Below are 26,770 nucleotides of genomic sequence, written 5' to 3' on the forward strand. Positions count from 1 at the left end.
AGCGAATACATAAAAGTTAATTTAAGATATTATTATTGTAACAATAATGAATTATAAATATTATTATTGTAAAATTGTATGAGGAGCTTCTTTACCATGAACTCAATACGTTTTTTTTTTAATTGAAGGTAATATTGTGGTAGATGTCTATATTATTGAATAAAACGACTTGGCAATATAACAACCAGTTATTATGTTCTCAAAAATGTTTTGATGAATATGTCGTTGTGTCAATTTCAAGTATGTAGTTTTGATCTTCATTGTGCGACACTTTTGTGTGACAATGATTTAATAGCAAGAGACTGGCAGACTGCTCCAGCCCCCAGCAACTCGTACATCCAGGAGAATTAGAAATAAAGTTCTAGTTTTTTTGATGACGTCCTTTAATACTCGTTATTTGGTTTTTATGTATTAGCCAGGGCCTCTACGAGAGGAGGTTGTCATTTTACTCAATTCAATGTTATAAACTTATTTAAATTGAAGAGAAGAAATAGCGAATACAAAGGTAGAGAGGATTCCCATGAAAGTGGAGAATAGAAGAATTTAGAGCTCCCTTGGAAGTAAAAACAGCAAAAACACAAAAAAACGGAAACAGCGAAAACATGGAATAGAACACAAAAAATAATTAGGCTAGCTAGCTGAACACATAGTTAGAGCACACGCAAAACATTGGCCACGCTGATCATGTGCAATTTACCTTCACTATCAAAACCTGACACCTGATTGGTCAAGGCTGGTGCCTCGGCTCCATGAGCAAACCAGTGCAGACCTCCTAATAAAATAAAATATTAATTCAAATAAAAAAAACATATAAAATAAGAAAATCACAAAGGCGAACTACACATTAGTAAAAACGAAAAGATAAAAGAGAATATAGGGAATGTTGGGAAATAACATTTCAGTAAAATAATGGAATAAAAAAGTTTAGGGAATGTTGGGTGTGGAGTTGAGTCTCTTCCTTTTAGCCGCAAGGGTGAATTAAAACTAGAAAAAGAGGATATGGAGCCTATTGAAAATCGTATTGAGTTATAGAGCTTGATGATGCAGTATCCAAGATAAAAGTTCAACCTGAGGATAAAACAATATCGATCAAAAAGAAGGGAGTTTGAAGAAAGAATCTTCGACTATTTAATAGTTTATATTCAACTAACGATAGAGATAAAGGTTGTTCGTACGTCTTTCAAATTCAAACGCGGTGAGAGAACTAACAAAATATCACCTTTTTAGTTTTTAGAAGCACTGGAAGGAATTTTATTGATGAATCATTAATAAAATTTGTAAATTAGAGATACGATTTAGTATCGATGTATAGTATAGATGTTTGAGGTAGATTAATTTTGGAAAAGAGGGCAAGTGGGTCTATACCGTGAGAAATAATGTAGTTTGTACACGATGACAACCTTTTCGTGAATTGATTATTGCAATTAGAAAGAATATTGAGTATCAGTCAACGAATCCATGATGCTGATCACATAATCAATGATAATAATGGTATTCGACAGTAATAAAGTAGTACTTGTTTCATAGAGCATCTTCATTATAATAACGAAAGGGAGCTTCACCTGGCTGGATGAACTTAATGAGCTCCATGAACAGAAACAAACGACTTTCAAATTATTTTTGTTATACGAATAATGCGTCATTCGGAACCAAACATGACTGTCTTATCCCCATTCCCCATTCTTTCAAGGGGATAAAATAACCATCATGAACCTTAACTTGTTGAGTGCATACATCGTTTTGTATTCAGATTTGTTTGAAATAATGGTACCGAATAACGAAACAGAGTTTCCAAAACACTCACAGTTCTCAAGATGGCAAAGACCAGGAAATGATGATGTACGTACGTCTACGTCCCATTCCTACAATATAACTGAGAAAGCAATAACGTTGTTGCTCCTCTGGGGAAATCGTATGATTGAGAGACTACGAAGCTAGAAAGAACAGTTGAACGAGTTGAAAAAGGATTTACACAGCCTGCGTTTGATAGAAAGATTCAAAGCTTGATCTCTAGTGTGACAAGTCAAGATGATATTCTTCCTCTTTCTTCTTCCTCCATTTCTTTTCAATCTCCAACATCATGGAATTGGTTGGCAGTAAAATCCACCAGTCTCAGTTTTCGTTTCATTTATTGCAGGCAACATATTCTACATTATACAGGATATCTTTGGAAGGGTATTTTCCATAATCTGGTTGAAAACTTTTCCAATTACTTTCCTGCCAGTTAAGATTATATCGAGCGCATTTCTCTCCAGTTTTCTCATAACAGGAAAACGTTGTTTTCATATACTTGACTTCAACGTGTACTCTTTAAAATCATCCTTCCTTTTTAAGTCATGTGACACTACAATTTTATGGGGAAGGACCTCTACAGGTCAATTCATCAATTTATTCATATGAAAAAAATTACTGAGTTCATTTCTGCAGAGTTCAATGTTTCACAATTGCCTATCTCATGATAGAAAGACTTGGTCTGAAATACATTATTAGTCAAAGTTCTCTAAGATTGATTTGAAGCGAAATCGAATGATCTTTCTTAACGATATTCGCTTATTGAATAATGTGCATTCATACTGAAAACACAAATTTAAATTGTCAACCACTTTTTAATGTGCATTCAATTTCAATACTGGAATAATTCAGCCTGATAAATGGGAGATTCAGGGAGAATATTCAGATTTTATATAAACATGGTAGTAAGAAGCTTGCAAGTTTTATAGCAAATAAGTTTCAGATAATCAAAACTTTACTTGCTCTTCGATGCTATTGAAAACTTTGTTCTGAATTATGAATATGTTTCTGAGAATAGTCCTATATTCTCCCTTTGAAAGACGGTTCGACTTCAACTTTTCAACAATAGGATACTACCTTCAACCGGAATAATTATCTGGTGATTGCGTCCAACTTTCGAGCCATGGAACAATCTCCTTCTCCAACAATCCTTCAGTTACCTTCCCCCGCAATGAATTGTTTCATTCAATGGGAATAAGAGGGTGAAATAATTAAATGTGAAGAAATCCCAGGCCATTTGGATCCATTAGGCTGGGAACTCCTGCAGGCAACAAATTGGGCGGGACGTTCGCAAAGGTCAGGGTTTAATTTGAAAGGTCTGCGAGAGGGGTTAACCTAATAAACAAGGGGTCTGGGAAGGGTTGGTGTATGTCATGTATCAAGTCGATAGCTTAATTAGTTTGGATTAGAGCGGGCAGCCGGCCAGACCAAACATTTATTGAGCCGGTTCCGGTTCATTACCTCCACAAAGGCTGCAAACAACCAAACTTTCCATTTCATACACCCCGTATTTAATAAAGAGCACGTTCTGATTTGTTGATCTTTCCCACTTCGTACTTCCTGATGTTTACTTAATATTTAATAACATCTGAAAAACGTGGATCGGAATGTATGCTCTGGAGATGCTACGCATTTGTGAAATGTATTCATGTTCATTCAATCAAACCTATGAGTTGAAAAATCGAAATCGGAATGGTGCTCTTAATTTGAATTCTCCGAGATCGTGAAATCATTTTTCAATAATTGGGAACAAGCCCCACAAAGCGTTTTTCAGTCGAGTCAGCAGGCCACGAAGCTGTTCGATTGGCTGAATGGGTTGGTGTTCAGATGTCAGATGATAATCAGCCAATCGGAGAGCTTCCTGCCCAGCCGAATCGTTTGGAAAACGCTTCATGTGGCTTGACCCTAAGAGTCAAATAGAACTGAATGCACCTTCCTACCGTTACTGGGGAGCTTCTTGATCAACCGATCATATAAAATAATATATTGGAAAACTCCGTAAAAATGGAAATTAGTCGGCTAACTCCATCCATTTCACAGGAAGGCAAAACACCAATTGAGGAACGGTCTATCAGTCAGAAGGAAAATTTCACGTACGAAAACTCTTCTCGTGCGAAGGCTTTCTCCATATTTAGTAAGTTAAACCAGCAATTTTAACCAACAACATGATCATTCAAATTATATTTGACTTAGTTTCCTACATCTTTTGAAATTGAAGATGTAAACGCTCTTCTTTCTCATATGGGTATCAATTGTAAATTTGACAAAAAAAATGTTCTCAAATTCGATAATGAAATTTAATTAGAAGGAAATAAATATTATTTATATAGAAATTTGATTGTATATTTGACAAAAAAAACAAGTTCTTAAATTCGATAATCGAACGGTACCAGGAATGTTTGTGGTTCTATTATTCTCAAATTGTAGAAAAATGATAGCTTTCATTCCAGGATAAAAAAATCAATGAATATATTAAATTTTCAATGAAAGAATTTCCATGATACTAATGGGAAGAGATGAATGAAACGTTGATATTCACCTTGTTTGGCGGATGAAGGGCGGGAAGAAGACTGCTTTTGATTAGGGTCGACGGGAGCGGCTCCGGCTGAAATAAAAATACCATTTATTGGTTAACAGAAATTTAAAAAAATAATAAAATTCATAATAGAACAATGAAAATAGACTTCTCAATCTTGAAAGATAGAATCAATTTCAATCTAGGGAAAGTATTATTCATCAAGGTGATTTCAAAGGATCTACATTATCTTATTTTAGGTAACCATACAGATGCTATTCTAATGATAACAAAGAGGAAGAATAACTTTTCTATTGAATGGAGCGACAAGGTTTGGACAGTGATGTACACTCTATCATTAACACAGGCATATCATTAACATAAGCATATACTATTTATGAAGTGTGCTAGTAAATTCATTTTTAATGAAAAATATGGAAATTGTAATCTCAAGTTAAAGAAATACCTCAGCTATTGAAACTTCAAGAAAACGTGGATATCTACAACCAAAACCGATATAAATAACACTACTATTATGAAATAACAGTTATTAATAACATTAGAAATAACGAGAGATGATATTCAAATATAATTTCTATGATAATAGAGGATCTTCTAAAGTTTTCATTTCGTTCAAAATATTTGAGTTATAAGTGGAGATATTAATGACTTCACAATAGAAGTTTGATGGTGAATATATGGTTGAAACCACGGATAAAGACTCTGTTATTGAATTGGAAATGTAGCGAATCTAGGCATGGTAAGAGAGGCAAAAGCATCCCAGGCAAAATGAGAGGTTCATTCTAGAATTATATGAGGGACATGGTATTTCAATAAAGTATCACAGTAATCTTCTCGACTCTCGCAGATGTGAGCGCTATCATTCTAAATCTCACAGCTCGTGTAAAACTTAATCTCGGCTCGAATGTTGAATAGTGTCTAATACCCACAAAACCCTCTCACTGATAGTGGTAGCAAGATGTTTGGTGCACAGCCTGAAAGGGTGGAGGGTTTCCTCTGGTTGAGAGGCGCCGAATTCTATAGCGGTGTGAAAAGGAATTTCTGAGCCGGGGATAATAGAAGCCGTTAATTTATCGGACGACTAGGATTTACAGGCTTTAAACGGACGTTACTTTCATTCACACGACGATAAAACGCTAAATAGCCGAGCCAACGAGAGAGAGCGAGAGAGAGAGACAGAGAATCGACCCGTTCCAGAGTAGCCCGGTAGCATTTTATACCGGAGCAAGCTGAATCGGCAATGTTACACAGAGTGTCCGAGAAATGGACAAAGAAGGTAGCAACAAAAGCCAGCCGGCCAGCCAGCCTTGAGGGTTTTATTGCGCACCCATGTCGTAAAAGACTTCATACAACCGAATGGGCATTGTCACTATCAGGTGGTGGTGGGGGGTGAGGGTGGGGATGAGCGCTTTCAACACAGAACAATTGCAAAAGTCATGGACGGGTTCATTAATACAGCCTCTTGACCAGAGATATTTTCATTTCAAAACATAGTTTTCATTGAATCTCGAAAGAGGACAGGTATTTAATGAATATTTAATGAATGTTTAATTGAATTCAACGCGTAGACAGGTATAACTTTTGAAATACTTGATATATAAATAATTGTAATCCTAAATGGATTTCAATTCAGATCGTACAAATTGATGCAACGTGATACAATTTCATGTGCTTCTATATCAAGAGCACTGACAGAATTTATGTATGAATATTGTCAAGTATTTGACTCCTTCCATTAGTGAAGACCTTCCCATCTTGATAAAGAAAATTTTCATGTGGAGAGAAACTCATTTGTTCACTTGAATCATAAAGTAAGGAAATATTATTGGATATTATTGAATAAGGATTATTTCTATCATCTCTGCTTGAATCGATGACTACTATAAGTAAAGTACATAACACTGCATTATCGAATTTGATTGATTTTGATCAAAGGCTGATGAGTTATTATGAGATGAACTTTACAAGAAGACTCAATGTTCACACATGAATGATCAACGACTACTGATAGTAAAGTGAAACTGCATTAGTAATCGAAGGCTGATGAAATATAAAATTATTAATTCATTTTGATTTCACCACCAAAGCAGTATTTGCAAAATCGAAATTCAATGTGATCAACACTGAGCAACAACACTACTCCAGAGAGTATGGAATATAGTATAGATAGTATGGAATGTAATATGTAGAATGTAATGCTAACATGTAGAATGTTACATTCTGTATACTCTCTGCAGTACTCCTCCATTCAACATCTACCACATCATCATTTGACACATCTACAACATCATTCATCGTTTGACCACAAAGGAAAACATCACACAAAGCATACAAAAATAGTTTAGATACATCCAGTACGCACCCAACACATCTACTTACTGAATGAGGGCAAGTCCAGTGTTTCACTGACTCTTTTCCATCTTTTACACGTCTTTTTGTTTCATCAAGAGTTTCTGTTTTGCATAATCCGAAGCCTTGTAACTTTTCGTTTGCACTCTACCTCCCAAACAAGCTTTGAATAAAACTTACTTCCCGAGTTCTTCACTTCCTTTCTTTCTGATTATTTCCAGCTCTTGTCAGCTTTTCATCATCCCTAATCCTTTTTCCTGCAAGTTTCATCCTTCTTTACCTTCAAACAGATAATAATAATTTGAAATTCCTTTTTTCCATCCAACATCGCATTACATCTGATTCTTTTCTAGCTCATCAGAGGATTATATTTTACATTTCCTCTCTCCTATATCCAAATTCCTAATAGCCATGATATATTTTTACATACAGTACGTCTGATACGTCTTTTCTATTCAAGCAGAGGATAAATTTTACATCTCTTGTCAAAAATGTACATTTTTATTCAACCAGAGGTAGAAATTGTCCATTTCTTGTCAAAAACGTATATATCAGACACGATGATTCTTCAAAAATATACTTCAAAATATAGAAATTGTCACAAACTAATATAGAAATTGTCATTCACATACTAATGAATATCTAACACGAACATGATACTTTTTCAGTCAACCAACGGATTAGAATCTCAATTTCTTGTTGAATAATTTGAATTTCGATAATTCTTGTCAAGTGATATTGTACCATCTACATTCACATACCATACAACGAATAAATACTGTACTTTGGAAACAGAATCTTCTAGCTGCTTCTGAATAATGTATACAAAGATATTAGAAATATAGCAGCCGACAAAACAAACGAACCGGATTGAAACCAAGCTACGTCGTCTGTCTGTCTGAATAATACAGGATTATCGTATGCGAATACAGAGGCCAGCACCAGATGCGATTCGGATCATAACGCGGCAATAATTAATTTATCGTTAGTCAAGCGGGTTTAGCGGACAAGCAGAGATCACTGGTACCCGGCTGCCGATTCCCAACCTTGGATTTGTCCCCCCCCAACACCAAACTGCCCCCCCCCATGAATTTGTGCCACCCCTCAGCTACCCCTAACAACACCCCCAGACCTACACCCCACATGCACATACAAGTGACCTAACGAGTCCGGCGCTATTCAACCAAAAACTACACAATTCCTCACTCAACCACTCTCACTCACTCACCCACAGCAATCATACGAAAATTATGATAACGATTGATTCAGCAATGTGTGAGACTGCAACGTTCATCAATCAAATCATCCAGAACTCTTCAGTCATTTAGAGGCAGACAGCAGAGAGCTAACTAGTTTTCTACAATGTGTTGACAGGTTTTGTTGAATTTAGTCGACTACCCATGAAGCAACATTTTTTGACGAGTCAAAAAACTGGAGTTACAATCACTACAAGCTAGAATTGATGAGTTCGTACTTTTTCATTTTGAGGGAATCTGAATCCTGTTATTCAAAGATTTTCTGTGTATAACATTCTATACATTACATTTCAAGGATTCACGGATGGAAAAAATATTGAAAAATCGATTAATTCGAGCCCACGTTTTGAACAACTTGTATAAATTCTAACAGTATGTTCTTGCACACTTGAAAAATTATTATATTTGAAAGCAGGTTGATAGGTTGATGCATGGAGGATCAGATTACAGTTCTTTATTTATGTATGTTACAAGGATTACTGAGAACACATTAGTTATTTGTGCAACTAGTGCGCAAAGTGACAGTTTGCTGCACCGAAAGAAACGTTTACTGCGGAATAATGGTTTTTTGAGTGCAGCAGAGGAACATTGCGCACTTATTTCACATTAAATTTTCCCTACAGTTACCATTGAATATGAAAAGTGGGTAATTATGGGTAAAATTCCCTGAAATCCATCAAATGTTTTTCTGTGTGATTTTATTATTAATAAAAACCTTGATTTATTTAAAATTGAATGATAATAATTAAATTATAATGATTAGTAATTCAATTGAAAATTTATCTGACTGCTTTAAGAGGGTTTATCTTATGTAAGCATTGAAATAACTATTATCAAGGCACATAATAAATAGGCAGCGCTGTTCTCCACTACCATTATAACGTGGACCTCACTATACCACAGTCAGTGTTACCAACTTAATTTTTGATTTTCCTGCACTGGTGCTCCATATAACCTACTAACTATTTTGCAGTACGCAAAGTAATACTTTGCGCACTAGAGCAGAAAAGTGATTCTTTGCGGCCTGCAATCAGTGCAGAAATGATCACTTTTCAAGCTATCTGTAGGAAAAATATAATATATGATCAATACATGTAGAGAAAATCCTGCGACATGGATGTGAATTTATATCGAAACTCAATGTTTTCAAGTATGATCGTATTTGTAAAATTCTATCAAAGTTATCAAGTGGAAAAATTAGAATGACATAATATGTATATTTTCCCAGAATTCAATCACTGCTCAATTTTGCGAAAGATATTCCTTGCAAGACATATTCTTTGAATCAGTACAGGTTTCAACTCACATCTTATATTTGAAACCGGGTGCTGATTATTTTGTCGAGAATTTACTGAATAAGAAGTAAGGCGTGATTCTATAATGGATGTAATATTCTTGAATCCAGTTCATGATCTTATGTAAGAGGGTCCTTCAGTTTATAGTTATAAGAGAGGCCCTAAGTTAAGAGAAGAGGAAAGGTTTACTCGAGCAAATGAAACAGAATTTCGTGCATAGGAGAAAAGCGATAACGAGTTAAGCGAGAGAAGCAGTGATTATTGGAGGCAGAAAACGAAGCAAAATCCGAATTAATTTGCGCACTGCAAAACGTTCAATATCGTATCGCTTCCGCTCTTAGGCTATAGCTTATTCGGAGCGTTGATGGGAAAAGCTTGTGAGAATTTTCCGAGAGCAAAACTTTGTCGACGTCTTACGGCAGTTGCGGAAAAGCGTTCCACTGCAGTGATGAGGGTTTCCCGTCCTTGGAAATTCCCACTCCCTTATTTTAATTCAGTCCAATACTAATGCAGCAGCAGACGTTCCGTGATTGCCGGCTAAAAAAGGCTCTCCTTATCTATAACTTACTTTCACCATCAGCGATAATAAATCAAACTTTCCCACTCCCCATGCGAAAATCAGCAGAAAGATCTATATAAGACTGGGATCGGTTACCAATTAGAAGTTGGCTCTGTTGAATCACAACCCCCCCACCACCACCGCACTCACAACCACTTTCCATTGATTTAGTGCAGTTGCCAGAACTATTCGCGAATTCCCTCCACCTGTGGAGAAATGCCAACTCAAACTTATGCCTAATGGGCAATCATTTGTTCTCCAGATGGAATATTGATGACGATCAATACTTCTGAAGTACTGCGATGACACTATCTCACGTGATCAGATACGTGAAAATATTTCTGTGGAAGATAGTCAAATAACCGGAGAATTGTGATATGTTGTAGTCTGTAGAAGATAGTGAAATAAATAATCATGGTGCACTTCAACGGTAAATGGACTAGCAAATGATGGCGGTCAGACAAACTTATGTTCTCCTGACCGAAAACTACGCAAAATCTCAAAGAATTTGGAAATTCTTTTCCTGAGAAAACCTTTTCATTTTGATAGCTTGATTATATACAAATCGAAAAACTTGAAAAATATCACAAGTAGGAAGTTTATTTTTAGCCTTTGTACAGCCTTAATGTTCTACAATTTCGTAATTAGCACATGCTTGTTTCGTCAATTGTTGAAAAGTTATAAGTCTTGGAAGAGCGAAAAAATGGAAGAAAACTGGGTTTTCGAAAATACATCTCTTTAGTACATGAATATCTCGAAAAGTATCAGATTTATCGAAAACCTCTACGATATAAAACTTATAGGAAATTTATTAAGCTTCATTTTTATGTAGTTGATTATGTCAATAGAACACATTGTTTCCAAGATATAAGCATGTAAGTAATAAGTGGAAAATGCAACTCTCAAATCACCCTCATCCCTTCAGCACATGATTTAGGGGTTGGGATTTTTGATATGCTCACCTCCAAACTAGTGTCAACAAAGCTGCAAAGTCGAAAATTGTGTTTCAACCATTCCCTCCAAATTACATTGTCAACTGATCTATTGTTGCTGAACAGAAAAATTCACTCTCAACACTAAAACTGCTACAACAGTCGTAAGGAAATGCGTAAAATAGTGAAAATATACATAAAATTTAAGATAATTTGATGCTCTATCAGCTCATCATCAACACAGATTTTTTTCATCAATCGTTCAAGAATTATAAGGCCGAAAATATGAAAAAATTGGAGGCAGAAGTGCTTTTTCAAAAAATGTCTCACCTTCAAGAGCGGATATCTCAGAAACTATGAGAGATATGGAAAACATGTAGAAGACAAAACTTGTTGGTGATTTTGTTAGCTTTAATCTTGCACAGATAACACATGTTTATAAGATGCATAGTTTCCGAGATAAATGCGAAAAGTGAAAAAGTGGTACTTTCAAACCACCCCCACCCCTTTATCAAAGGGGGTAGGGGTGAGGACTTTTGATATGTTAATCCTCTTACTACCCTTACAAAATCTGTGTAGTTGAAAATTGTGTTCTAAATTTTTCCCTCTATATCTTTATTTGAACATTCGTTGCCTGGATTAGTACTCTTCTTATAATATTCAAAGCTATGAAGCTTCTTGTTATTAAATACGATATTTTTGATGAAACGCTTATTTTCATAAGTTGGCTCAACCTGATGAGCGTAGGTCATAATTTCAGCACGACACTTGATAAATCACCCACTCAGGAGACAAAATGTAAAGCTTAGTTAGAAGTGAACAGTAGTTGCACCAGATATCTCTGAAAGGAACATCCTTCTCACAGTTTGCAGGACAGGACACAACCAGGATTAATGCTAGGCAATAATGGGAGACAACCAATTAATTCGCAACTGGCGCTGAGGCGGCTGGAAAGAGAACTGAAGCAAGACGAAGGTGTATGTGAGCGATGAGCAGGTAGACACTAGAGAGGCCAGGGTGGTGGGAAGATGAAGGTGTCTGAGCGATGAGCAGGTAGACACTAGAGTGGCCAGGGTGGTGTTGATTCTGTGGGATTCGAGGAAGGACAATCGCCTTTAAACGGATGGAAGCCGGTGAGAGGACGAGGCCGTAGCCTGAGGTTGTAATTAAGTCGGAGACCTGTCGTGGTGGCTCGACAAAGCAATTTAGCTGCGAAAACAAATTGAAGACTCTCGACTGGTGTGGTTCTATGGAGCCTGGGCCAAGACAACTCGGTCGCAGTCGCAGTCGCACTGCGACACAGTCAATAACAATCACCATCACAGTGAGCAGTTGGCAGCCAAATTGCATCCCAACTATATTCCATGTTGATTGGGTGCAACAACCTACATGTGCATTATGATTACACAAATATGCAAACGATATAATATGCTGTCCTATCTATTATTAAATTTATGAAATAAGCTTCGAAAATGATAAGACGAACCATTTCTCGACGTAGGCCAATTGTATGGTTTGTGAAAAGGCTTTTCAATGATAAAATATGGAAAACATTTCTATGAATTGCAAGCCTACTATTTATATGAAAATAAATGATTTTGCACATAAAATATGTGTATTCACTATTCATTGAGAGTTATACGCAAAGTACTGAACTCGAGTATGGAAATTGCTCACATGATTTTTCGGCCCTTTGAGGTGAGGTCAGTGGGTCAGTGACTACTTAGGGTCGGTTTCCGAGCTCGGGATTTAGCTAAGTTCTAGACTTCAAACAGCTGGAGTCAGAAAATTGGCTTTCCGAAACGTGGCGTAGTCGTAGTTTTTATGATAATCTTAATTTTCTCATTTCTAGGATTGGAAACGTTTTTCCTTGACGAAATTGAACATTCCTAAATAATTCAAAATAGCTGAAACTTTACACTATTTTCTCTTTTAATTTTGTGTTCGATTTTCTAGTTTTTCGAAATTTGGTTTGGACGTGGACTGCGCCTTAGCCCCGTTTCGGAAAGCCAATTTTCTGACTCCAGCTGTTTAAAGTCTAGAACTCATCTAAATCCTGAGCTCAGAAACCGACCCTTAGTTATGTTGACGTTTCTACTCTAGTGAGGTTAACTAGAGCTTCCATGTTTCGTGTGTTATCAGTATATTGAATGTTGTGGATTCTACCTCTCAAAATACAAATCACTTCAAGATATCGATTCTAAAATAGTTGTATCTTATAAAATCAGTCAGTTGGATAGAAGACATTATATCGCTAGATAATTACCACTAAATTCCATCAATATCTCAATCATTTCCAGATAATCTTATTACTAGAATGTCTAGATATTGATGAAACCAGTGATGCAAACTAATTCTACTAACGAAGATGAGAAAGTTGTAACACACTACAGACCATCTGGTTCTCAAAGATAAGTGATGGAATCCCAACTTGGACCAAATATGAAAACTAGTTCGCTTTCGACAGTATAACCTAATTGTGACAAGCCGGAGGCGGCATCAACGCAATTAAGCAATTGGGGGCGGTCGGCGTTTGACAGTGCGACTATGGATTCGATTAACCGATCAATTAAGGACGGAGGCGATGGTGTTGGATCAGAGGGGGCGGTGGAGGTGGTATGTGGAGAGGCGGCAAGCAATACCTCGCGGACGTCCAGCATGCAGACTGTAACTTAATTAAAAGTGAACAATGCCGACGTAAGCATTTATCTGCAACCACTGGAGAGCGGCAGGATTGCCGCCGCATTTCCATATTACTTTTGACGAATCAAATGATGGCAAAGGGAATCGGCCCAACGAAAAATCGAGAGAACGCTTCTGACGATAAATTAATATCCGGTATAATGAACACGTTCAGTGAGAGCAAAGCTGGAGTTGTCGAATAGTTAGTCGACTTTTCAGCCACCAGATTTGCGGAACGATTTAGAAGTCGAGTTCATTGGAATGGAAATTGAGACTGACTTTTTCAAAGTTCAAGAGCTATGCATGAGTGAGACTGAAATTTTCAAAGTTGAAGAGCTTTACATGAGTGGATCAATAGACTAACACGAGGATATAGATGGTACAGTTGATATACCTATATGAATCCGTGGATATGGAATTTCAAAGTGATGAAAGTGCCTAACGATACAGAAAATCAATGAATAGAACTGTACAACGTTCATGTTTAAAATATGGTTTCGTTGATTGATTGAAGGATAATAAAAAATTTCAAAAGTAAGCAATAATATGAAAACGACGCTCTATAAAGCTACATAGAGACAAGCTTCACGAAGACGTGCATCTCACTTTTCATCAGATGATGCTTTATAGCTAGTATGCTTATTACAAAGACCTTAAAGATGCATAGACTCACATGCAGCGCTAGTGTTGTACTTGGAATTGAAATCCGCCATTGAGGGGGCAACCCATAAGATTATTACATACCAATGCCACCAATGCCTTTGTGATTTATAGTATTACAAATAAATAATATATAATATCTCGTGCTAAAATACCCCAATGGCGGCCTTCAATTTCAAGTAAGAGCTATCATTGGGAAGGCATAGGCATTGCGGGTCTATATCTCTTCAAGGTCTTTGGCTTATTATACAGTTTAGAAGCTTGTATATTATCTGTATATTACTGTTCATGTACGAATACAAAAATATAATAAGCTCAGCCTCAGTTGATGAAACGCAAAATGCACGTGTTCGTGGCGCTCAAGTCTGTACACAGCTTGAGACAACACTCCACACTCTACATGCCACTTGTAGTAGATGATAAATTACAAGCATTACATTAAATAACTACAAGTTGAATTCTACAACGAACACAGCTTGGAAAACGTTGCAAACCTCAAACCATAGAGAAACTATAAAATAGTTGCTCCAAGCTCCGTGAAGAGTTTTAGAATGAGTGCAGCCAACTGAACAAAGGTCAGAATAGTAGTACAGTAGTTACTGCAACGCTGAAGGTAAGACAAAGTTTCCCCTTCATACTGCACAGCACGATACAATCAGCTGATTCAGGGCATTTTCAATTAGGTACTTGCAAGTCAACTTCTAGGGCAGGCGAGATGTAGTGTTTCAAGCGTGTCCACGTGTATTATGGAGTTGAGGTGGCATGTAGCATACTATGTCAGGAGACGAGTGAATGTATTATATATCTGAAGAGTGTTACTAAGGGTGCCACAAATGGGTGAGGGTTGGGGGTAAGGGAAAGGGAAGCCGTATCGTACCTGCACGCGCCAGGACTTGGAGTGCGCGAAGTTGTTCTATTCTTGTGCATGCGGACTTTCGCCTACCCGAGGCCAACCAACTACTACCCTTCTACTAGCATCATTTCAATGGGAAGTGTTGGGGTTGAAACCTTCAAAGAATGCTGACGGTATAAAGTGAGTCTCCTACCTGTACTATACCGTACGCGATCGATGCGGCTACTGCTCCCTACATTCACAGTCGCGCTCTCTTCTCCACATTACAACTAAGTGCTGAACAATGCTGTCTGTTTTGGTCGACTCCTTGCTTTCTAGAGTGTGAAATGTTTATTACAGAGTCTTGCTTCCATTTCAAAAAGTTTTAGAAACAAAACAAATTCCTATATGAGAGTAAAAATAAGAGAAGGAATACTATTAAGGAAAGTTTCCTCAAATATATCATGGCACGTGAAATTTCATAAAAATCTGAACAAATATAGAATTATTCCTACTTGACTGGTATTTTAGAATGTGAAAAAATAAACTGGATGTATTTGATATATCAAGAGTTTCCACAAAAATGTGAAAATTGTAAGTTTCACTCAACTGCAAATTCATTTTTTGTTTCATCATTAAACTCGTTAAGCTTCAACTAGAATGAGCAATGACATACCCTCAAGTATTATCTATAATATTATGATAAGGATATCATTTCGTGATTATTTTCTAATTTAATATAATACAGTTCCTTGATTTTTATGTACGAATTTTAGTCGAGTGCAGTATCTTATATTTATTTTTTTATTTTGTTTTTAGCAAATAAATAAATTCATTCATTCAAAAAAGTAATTTACAAAATTTACAGGTCTTTCTTGAAAAACTAAACCTATCACCTACTGAAGTACAATAGATTAGTTCTTGAAAAAACTAGGAATTTTCTTTGGCAATGTCTCTCTTCAGAATCCACACCTATCAACTAGTATAGATGAAGATCTCGGAAGAATTAGGAACTTCCCTTGAATTCTCAAGAATGGGGCAGCTTAGCGATCATTTATCATTCTCTCAGGAAGCATGAAGAAATAGAGTTTTCACCGGATGGACTGAATGGCTTATTCATGAGTTTGGCCGTGACTTTAGCCAGTAAAAAACACACATCAAAGGGCTGACAAGAAAAGTGAATAAGAAGGTTAGTGTAGCTTTTATCCGAGCTTTTATCAGGTGCTACTTTTCCCTGCAAGTGATCGCTCATTGCTTGGGGGAGTCCCAAGCACCCTTCCGAGGCCAGGAAGGGGGAGGCAACAATCCCCCCCCCGACCATCACTCAACTTCCCAGCAAGTTCTTCTCTCCCAGCAGAGGCGTTTCTTTGCACCACCATTAACATGCTATTTCTTCACGCCGGCATTTCACTTCGTTCAAGCAATTTGAAACCATAAACTTCGAGAGCTCATCTTTGTTGTGTACTCTATAATAGGGCGAGAGCTTCGGAATGATGAAAAATGTTCTCTGTGAAGTAACCGGCCGTGAGCTCTCTTCAAGCATGTATTTTTAATCCTTTTTCAGAGGAAAATCGGGCCTAGTTATTAGCGTTCAGGAAGTATTATAAGTTATGAGGGGAATATTGTGTTGAAATTTTGACTGATTAACTTTAAATGAGCGAATTGGTAAATAATTATTGAATAATGAACACGATTGAATGCCTGTTGGAAACGATGTTGGAGATTAATGAATTCAAGTAAATTGAACATTTTTAGTGCAAAGTTCTACTTAACAAAGAATATGATTGATGTACCGTAGACTGTAGTGCACATGGATAACAATAGTCTAGGATTAGATTCGAAAATAGGAAACATTTGTACGGCCTGCCCGAATAACAATAATAATAGTTTGTGAGCACAAAAAACTTATAATCTTCAAGAGTTTTCAAGTTTAGTGAGTTAAGACCTTCAAAGTTAATTTTAAGCCTTTCTTGCATCTAAGGTTTTTCCCTCTTTCTCTTGTGCATGTACGTGCACAATTTACGTTTCTCTGGACGTTAAGTTGATTTTTCTGTGAAATATTTCTAAAACAGGATGATCATAATGAATGTATACCCATCAAATAACAACCTTCAACTCCTCTAACATACTTGGGACACACAATAAGCTTCGTTTGACGTGTGAGGTTCTTTGAACCTTTGGATCTTTGAATCCGTCCCTTCATAAACATAAACATTCAATCTCAAACGCCTCAAAGATTATGCAATTGATTTCAAAGTAAGATTCATCCAGACTTAAAAGTCATTATTTATGAAACATTTCTAAAACATGAACCTTTCAAGTCATAAAAGATCCTCCTCTGCACAACAATCACTCAACCCTATTTCGAGTGATGAGTCAAGATCTCCACCAAAAATCTCTCAACTTACACCCAAGTATTTCCAAACAACAACTTCTACCTCCTCAAATTTACGAATCTCCAACTCCTTACATTCAAGTATTTTGAGTGATGAGTCAAGATCTCCTCCAAACATTTCTCAACTTACACCCAAGTATTTAGAATAAAAGGTGAACATTTCCTCCAAGCAACAACTTCCACCTCTTAGATCTCCTCAAATTCTAATCCATACTTCTACCTAGTCAAATTCACGTATTTTGAATAATGAGTGAAGAGGTTTGTCACCGCGTGATAAATCTGAGAACGAGAAACGATGTTGATTCAAACAATTCCCAACTTATACCCAAGTATTTAGCTTGAAAGGTGAATATTTCCACCAAACCTTCCTCTTTCTAAAACCTCCTCAAATTCTAATTCAAGATTCTACCTAGTCAAATTCATGTATTTTGAATAATGAGTGAAGAGGTGCGTCACCGCGTGATAAATCTGAAAACGCGAAACCATGTTGAGCGGCTGTTGTCTTGACAGGTGCCGCCTGCCGCCTAGCGCCTACCACCGCCTACAGTCTATCGCAGCGCCAAAGAGAGGTGTCAGGTGAGCATTGAGCAGCTAGAATAATACCGCAGTTCAAGTTTGCTAAGCGCCGAATCCGAATGACGAGAGGCTTAACGTTGGCACACAATTTGCAACCCGACGGCTTACTCATTCTCAATTCAGAAAGAGATAGGCAAATGATAGATAGAGAGACAGAGAAGTAAGAGAGAGGAAAATGAGAGAGAGAGAGATTGATAGAGAGAGAGAGAGAGATTAATAGAGAGAGTGAGAGAAAGATTGGTCGAGAAGGACATCTTTGCCCTGGAAGCTGCCTCCAAGTAAGCCGCATTCATTTTGCTATCGGAACACAGCCAGAGACGACAGAGTTATTGAACCGAGTTGGAGAACTCCGCCACACCAATAGATAGCACTCATTCAAGCTCTAAAACCCTCGCGGCCCACACACACTCACAAATCCACCTCATCTTTGAAGACAGCCTATTTACTCGAGAAAGCACACACGCCTCTAATCTGACTACTTCACACATTCAAAATCTGCAGACAGCCTCCGGCGCGCTCCTAAGTCAACATCAACAGAATCATGCCTCAACTAAACACTGAATGGAGTTCGCACAACTCTGTAGCTCTCAGAGAGCGATTGGTTGATTAGGTGCAGTGCAGATATAACGAGGAGTATGCAAAATTGGAGAATTCAATGACATAACGATATGCAAGGCAAGTACAATTCATTATACGATTCTTGTTGAATTCTCAAATTATACAGAGTGAACTTTATGCTCACTTTTGCTCATTTTGCCCTGATTTTTAAAATCACAGAATAACCGTTTGACATAATTTAAATCTGGCGCTCTTACATAGGTTAGTGTTAGTAGTTTTTTTTGACCAATAGATGGCGCTAGTGGTCCTAAACAATGACGCGTAATTTCCAAGATAAAACATTTCCGGATCGGTGGATTGGAAGGGATGGTCCAACACCCTGGCCACCCCGCTCTCCAGACATTACTCCCCTTGACTTTTTTTATGGGGATAAATTATATCAAGGACAGAGTATTCGCCTCACCAGTTGCTGACATCGACGAATTGAAGGCTAGGATACAAGCTGCTGTGGGTACTGTGACAGAACACATGTTACAAAACACCTGGCGAGAACTGGAATACCGCTTCGACATTCTCCGGGCTACCAAGGGGGCACACGTTGAAGTTTACTAACTTAAGTGTTATAAAAAAAACTACTAAAACTAACCTATGTAGTAACAGCGCAAGATATAAATTGATATGTCAAACGGTTATTCTGTAATACATTTTTAAAATCAGGGCAAGACTAAAACTAACCTATGTAGTAACAGCGCAAGATATAAATTGATATGTCAAACGGTTATTCTGTAATACATTTTTAAAATCAGGGCAAGACTTTATGCTCACCCTGTAAATCAATCAGTTGCTTTCAATACTGTCTATAGTTTATGAGCTTGTCTCAATTTTTTCGAGATTGAATTGGACGTTCAAGGATAGTAACTTAACTGAACTGAACCAAAGATAGAGACTGAGAGCTTTATTGGGAAAATTGAATGGAAATGAAGTACGGTCTGTGATTAAGAGTAATTTAAAATGGCATTCCTTCATTCCTTACATAAATCATGCACAGTATATCATACACGTCAATGCTTCTCATTCCACTAATGCTGACATAAGTTTTCGATTTTATTAATATGCTTCACGGTTTTTCATTCAGCTTGCCATGCTAAACTACCACACATTTTCTAAAAACATCAACTGAAAACAAGATGATTTTATATCCCACCTCTATAATGGAAACGCAGTTTTCCAAGCTTCCATAATTTAATTTTCGAACTTCTTATTTAAAGCTGACGTGAATTCAATTACAAAAGGAATTAAATTTAAAAGTGTAATGAAAATTATTGATAATTTGTGGAAAATAGGTAGATTAAATGCCTTGAATACTGATTTAGAGATGTTGAAATATTAATTGATAAATAAAAGCATTGTTGATATAACATTACCAGTAAACAAGGTAACATACAGTAGTAATACCATTATTTATGCTCTATCCGATAAATTTATTTTTTATTGTGGTTGATGCCCACATGCGCTTTTTTCTTGAGCGTGGGTAATGTTTGATGAGTTTAATGATTGATGAGATGATCAAACGTACATGCCATTGGCGGGATTCGAACTCACAATCCAGGCGTAGCTAGCAGACCAAAAGTTTGTAACGCTCCTAACCACTACACCAACCGAGCCGGAAAATTATTGGGGTTTTATTCCAGAGATAGATTTCTTGACTCATATTTTAAAATAATTGAATAAAATCACCAATGACAAACTATTTTTTGGTTGTTGTAAAAAAGGTTCGTGGAAAATTGCACCAGTACGACAGTTTCAGTCTTGATTAAATAAGTCTCGGTATTTCTGCCGAAAAATCCTTAATGTACGCCGTCCAGTTCAAGAAAACTGACATAAAAGAACGCATTTAGTGCGCGAGAAAGTGACACGCAACTAACAGCACTGCAGCAACGCATAATTTTCTGTCTTTCAAGGGCTGCAGAGTTCTACTGCTACAGTAGTTGAAAAAGTGTCGTCAGTAGTCAAACAGAGAAAGAGAGAGAGAGAGAGAGAGAGTGAACGTAACTAGTCTGGATGTTGACAAGAAACGTTGGGGGCTCCTAAGGGACCCCTTTCCACCCCCTTCACCCAACTACTTAGCACACAGCAACGCAATACACGTATACTTAGATTCACTTCACTGTCAGAATTCCTTGGAAATGAAATCTATGCTTTCAATTCAACCAATTCTGACAGATTGAAGTGAATCGCCAGACTGCGATTCGCACCAACGAGCTTGAAACATGCGAACCGGATATTTTCCACGACAGAGACAGATTGTACCCAGTTGCCCTGCAATATTGTTATGACTGACATTATTGGTGACAGTGAAAATGCAAGACTGCTGGTCTAAAGTTCTTGTAGAAACATAACTTTTGGACTAAAATTCTAGTAGAAACTAACTTCAAACATAACAGACCCCCTTAATAGCAATAAAAGTTGTACAGCTTACTAAAATGAAAGACACTTTCCTAGTGTTCACACACACACACACCAATTTTGGGAATAAGATACTAATATAAAAACTAGAATATTGTTGTGATAACCACTACTTGGCAGTCCCAACCCATGAATTACTCTTATAACATCATCATCATCACCAACGGCGGCTTGAACGAATAACATTTTCGGTGCTGGAAATACATTAGAATTCTGTGCGGAGGCTTCCGTGATGGAAATAGTTCCCGCAAGACCTGTTATAAACTCTCGGAATGATGATCAACACACTCGCATCTGAGACTTGAGCACGAAAGCAATTGCCAAACCTTGAAAATGGAAGACAATTCAACACTGGATTTATCAAGGCGAGACATGCACTTTTTCGTGTCATCTAATCAATTTGGGAGGGGATGCTAGTATTTTTCTATTTCACGAAATTCCTTTAGAGTTTTTATTATATATTTATGAGAGACTTTTAATATGACATGAGAAATTGTTTCTGATATTTTTTTATTTAGTTAGTTGGTCATGTACATGTTATCAAAGTTAGTTATGAAACATGTAATCATGTTATTTAGTTAGTCAATTACATGTACTTGGGTGGCTCGTTGGAGTAAGTGATAACACGCCGGTGTAATAATAATCAAGAGAATCAGAGTTCGAATCTCGACCAGGGCCAAAGTTTTTGACCACAGCATAATCACATAGATACGGTCACCCGTCTTTCGAAGGAGACGATAAGCCGTCGGTCACGACTACCTGAAGAGTAGTAGTCATCTCTCATCATCATCCCTCTCACTCATTACCCACGCACAAACCTGAGAGCTAATGTGGGCACCACCCTCAGTATAATTATAATTATTATAATGTATAAAACTATTGTAGTAGAGATGTAGTATGACATTTGAATACTCCTCAATTGGCTCTAAGCTAGAGGAGCAACAAAACACTGTATGTATATGATACTATGTAACTTTAAATGGAATAAATAAATTGAAATTATTTTACTTATATGGGGAGGCACAAAAGGTTTATGTCCAAAACTGTCCCTTACCAAATTCATACTACAGTCCAAATCAAAATCTAGGTTTTTTATGAACTGTCTATTTTGATTGAATTGGAAGATCTCTCAGAACATAGGTTTCAAAATATTAACCGTAGTAAAAAACTACTAACTTCTTAAGTTTAGAAGCTAATTAGAAAAAGGAAATTTCCAAATTAAACGATGAAGAGGAAGAAGAACCCCTGGAAGAGTCCCACGGAGGATTAAAGTTTGATAGATCCATCCTTAAATCGTTTAATAATTCTGAATTTTGTTAACCAAGCCGTGATCCACCACTAGACAGCAAAACTTTACAGATAAAAGCAGAGATTGGGTATAAGGGGGGGAGGGGGCGTAAGACAGGCCCCTAACAAGTAATAAGGGCGACCACAGAGCTGGCTGGCTTTGCTTTGGTAGCAACAAGCTCACTTAATAATGTAACAGGGCCTACATTCAATCTCAAGTTGGCCTTTTATACATTGTATGCAATATAGATACACCACTCAAGCATTTTGTGTACAGGCTAGGTTGCTAACGAAATAGCATGTTTTCGTTGGAATTAAGCTTCCAGTCGAATTAGCCCTACACAATATTGCTCTTAAGAGAATATTGCACAATGGGGCGAGACACGGATTCGGGATTCCTTAACCACGACTGCATACAACAGTGCAGTTATGAATAGATGGTGGTGGTTTCGAGATGAGCTCCTGAGATTTCACAAACCCTGATTAATATGGATTTCATCAAAGTGATCTAAAGCTGCGTTTACACCAAAGTTTAACAAAATGTTTGTTTGAATCTCTTATAGATTCTATTAAGATTGAACATAACTTAACATACACATGATGAACATATTTGTTTGTCAAGTTTCGTTCAATCTAATAGAATCTATAAGGATGGTAAAATAAACATTTTGTGAATAACTTTGGTGTATACGCAGCTTGAGAGTTATCAACCTGAAATTATTGATTATTCAACTGTAAACTATGACGAAAGTTAGACAACTGGATTAACTAATTTATTATTATTAAACTGTGGGACTTCAATCAAAATTTGAATATTTTCTGGTTGTACATCTCTAACCTCTAACAATCCACGAATCCACGAACAGTTTTTCTCTCCAATCAATCTACATTAAAAGTACATAATTTATTATAGGTGTAACATGAACAATCAAATCATGTCATCAAACTGATATCAGGTTAACCTTCCGGTGGGCGCGTCCTTGAAACTTGCATGAGTGGGCGCGTAGCAGCACTGAGTGCTGCCTCTGAAATATCCTAGTTTCTAAGCCTCATACAGCTCAGGCTAGGATAAAAAGGATGTTTATATCATAAAAAGTAATTTTACAATCAATTTAGATAATTGTAGTCATATCTTGAACATGTTATACTATTTTTCAATAATGATATACTGGAAATTGTTACTCACTGAATTGAATACGAATACTGATTACATTAAAATAATAATTTATTTCAGCTATTGTCAAAATATCATAAAACATCATACAAGGCACATATAATAATTGATAATGGAACTTGAAAGAATTGGGATTGTCTCTTAGAAATAACATATATGAATATTTGAAAATTAGGAACACAGAGTGCTGCCTGTAGGACGTGTCTATGTGTTTGTCTTCAACTCACGACTGAAACAATCAATGTAAACAACATCTAGCATGTGGATTGTATTACCAATGTTGGCAACTGTAGGTACTGAATGTCTTAACTTTGTAAAATGAATGTCATCCTACTTATTACAAGAATAATTACTTGGCAGCACGGAGTGCTGCTACGCGCCCACCGGAAGGTTAAAGTGATTATGGTTCTGTTCTGTTCAAACCAGAGCAAATATGAATTTCTTCCGATATTACGATAATATTGTTCAAATGGCAAAACCAATACTTTAATTGGATAAGTATGGTATGGATGATTTATAAATTACTCCATCTTAATATGGAAAAAATCCTGTTTCAAGAGTAAGCCTATATGTTATTGGAAATTTTTCCTCTTTCTGCAAGAATACTCATTGGAAGTAAGACATATTAAATCTTCACTCAAGTACCACACGAAATTTAAAGCATATTTCATGTACTTTAGTAGGTTTCAAGTTCCTAGTTCAAAGTAGGTTTCATCTACTTTCAAGTTGTTATTGGACACGAAGTTTATTTCCTACTCTTCATTCAGTTTTAAAAGCAGCCCTAACAACGTTAAAAGCAGCATTCTGTTTGAGGCAGCTACCGGTTCACATGAATGAATTTTCTGAAAATCGCTATATTTTTCCACATTTATTCAATGAACATAAATTCAATGTACATCTTCATATTGAACAATTTGAAAACCCATTCCAGTAACTCTGAACAATTGGGTTTTCAAGACGATCTATTTTAAAATACGATGATATAACAGTTTTGTTCACTGTTCGTTACATTCTAGTTCAATTCGATTATTCCGATCCAATAATCCGGACATTATGAAGCGATAGGACAATGGACACTTGTGGAATGAATTATGTAACCGATTTCACGTATGCCTGGTTGGGTTGAGTTGGGTTTCACCAGAAAAACTGGCACAAACTGACATCCCTGTTATTGCTGTTTGAGACAATAATTTTGAAATAGTAGTACAACATAGGAAAGGGTGTATGGTACTGGCAGTATACGTGATTCATAACTATAAACGAAACTTGCAGCTAGGGGAGGTTGCAAGAAGAATGAGGGAGATAGTCATGAGGGAAGTGTAAAAGAGAGAGAGAGAGATAAGTCCTTCCACGATAGTACCAAAGCCAAGAATCTCTGATTTCCCCGTGGCCAGAATATTAATCTGCAACTCCCCTTCGGTGAAATAGTGCGGGATGAATTTGAAATGCTCATGGAGGAAATACCGAAAAGGAGGGATTTGGGTTGAATTTTTTCTGCTTGTTTTAGCAGAGTTAGAATACTATGAGAAGACTTCCCAACTGGGATAACCCAAGCACGTACCGAGATATTAGTTCCTATTCATTTGCAACTCGATTAATTAATCTCCTACCAACAAATATGAAGTTTCCCTCGAAGTTCTCATATTGAATCAAGGATGAATAACATTTTCATACCAGTGAACCGGTACTATGGATACTACAATAAAACAAAAATATGTAATCATTACATATTGACACTTGATATTAGTAGAAACAATATAAAACATGTAGTACCCTTTTTATTTAAAACATTAGCCAATACAAGTGAAGTAATTTTATGACACTTGATATTAGAATTATAGTCGAAACATGTCTTGCGTCTATAAAAAAGATAAGTAGAAGTACAGTAGATAGGCTACACAAATACAAATTGTTATCTGTGGTAAAAGGGTACTAGTTGATTAATTTGAAAAAAAAAAATATTTTGAATATTATCCTACTAAAAGTTGGCTGACTGCAAAATTATAAAATTTCTCTGAAAAGAACAGTCCCTTATAAGGAACTATTGTATTCTTTTCCATTCCAAAATATGAGAAACACACTGCAAAACCGGGGTGTCACCAAGTATGAGATAATATATACCATTTTTTTCTTTAGTCCCAGAGATATTACTTTTAACATGGAGAGGTGAAACCGATTTCTCCTTCCAAAGTTTGTAGCATGGACAGAGTAGTAGAGAGGGGTAAGCATGTTGTGCTAAGGTAGTAGGAAGAATCCTACTATAAGAGTAGTGGGAGTGATTAGTGAAGGAAAGAGCATCCGACCTCTCTCTCCTCAAGAGAGAGCCGTGTAGATAAAATATCTCTCGGACTATAGTTCCAAGTGCTAATACCAAGTATATTACGTGTGACAGCTCTATTAAATTTTAGGCAATAAAATTTGAATTAGTTTATTTAGCTTGATATACTTTCTCCATCAACTACTTACTACCTCGATCTACATTAGCAAACTACAAGCTAGATTTTGCAAAGATTTGGATCCCCTACCACAGTCAGTGTGGAAATCAAAATGAAATGTGCTCATGGAGGATTGGAGATTGAGTGAATCGATTTGCAGTATCAAACCCAATCAGCTGAGCCGAAGCTGGCAATTTCCGACAGACCAGCACTAATATCCTCAATCAATCAGCAATGATGGCGGAACTGGATGAGATAGTGGAGTAGAGCCTGCCATTCGTCACACAATCACAACTGCACACTGCACGACCATCTCTCACACAAAGCACCAACCACACCTTTCACTTACCTGCAACAGACAGAGACAAAAATATTAGCTACACATTTTCACAAATTATAGTTGAAAAATGATGAAATAAATTGAGTAGATAGTAATCAATCATGTTGTAAAAATATTTCATGTGAATATCACAATTTTGTTGTCATCTAATCACTGTTATCACATACATAAAGGTGCGTATCACCATATTGAACAATTTGAAAACCCATTCCAGTAACTCTGAACAATTGGGTTTTCAAGACGATCTATTTAAAATACGATGATATAACAGTTTTGTTCACTGTTCGTTACATTCTAGTTCAATTCGATTATTCCGATCCAATAATCCGGACATTATGAAGCGATAGGACAATGGACACTTGTGGAATGAATTATGTAACCGATTTCACGTATGCCTGGTTGGGTTGAGTTGGGTTTCACCAGAAAAACTGGCACAAACTGACATCCCTGTTATTGCTGTTTGAGACAATAATTTTGAAATAGTAGTGCAACATAGGAAAGGGTGTATGGTACTGGCAGTATACGTGATTCATAACTATAAACGAAACTTGCAGCTAGGGGAGGTTGCAAGAAGAATGAGGGAGATAGTCATGAGGGAAGTGTAAAAGAGAGAGAGAGAGATAAGTCCTTCCACGATAGTACCAAAG

At 36.7% G+C, this 26,770-nt stretch overlaps 1 protein-coding gene across 50 annotated transcripts in view; it reads right to left on the minus strand.

The window, feature by feature from the left end:
* The window catches only part of LOC111052973 (MAP7 domain-containing protein 1), a 331,750-nt gene that overhangs the window by 60,778 nt on the left and 244,202 nt on the right, over positions 1-26,770 (minus strand). For 25 of the 50 annotated variants that reach the window (XM_039432975.1, XM_039432967.1, XM_039432977.1 and 22 more), the window contains one exon: positions 4,331-4,396. In XM_039432975.1, coding sequence (XP_039288909.1) covers positions 4,331-4,396 — 66 coding nt within the window. Of the gene's footprint in view, positions 1-697; positions 773-4,330; positions 4,397-25,873; positions 25,926-26,770 lie in introns of those variants that run through there. The other 25 variants (XM_039432960.1, XM_039432963.1, XM_039432958.1 and 22 more) reach the window with 3 other exon arrangements.

The sequence above is a fragment of the Nilaparvata lugens genome, chromosome 7 (assembly GCF_014356525.2).
Source record: "Nilaparvata lugens isolate BPH chromosome 7, ASM1435652v1, whole genome shotgun sequence".
Taxonomy (NCBI): domain Eukaryota; kingdom Metazoa; phylum Arthropoda; class Insecta; order Hemiptera; family Delphacidae; genus Nilaparvata; species Nilaparvata lugens.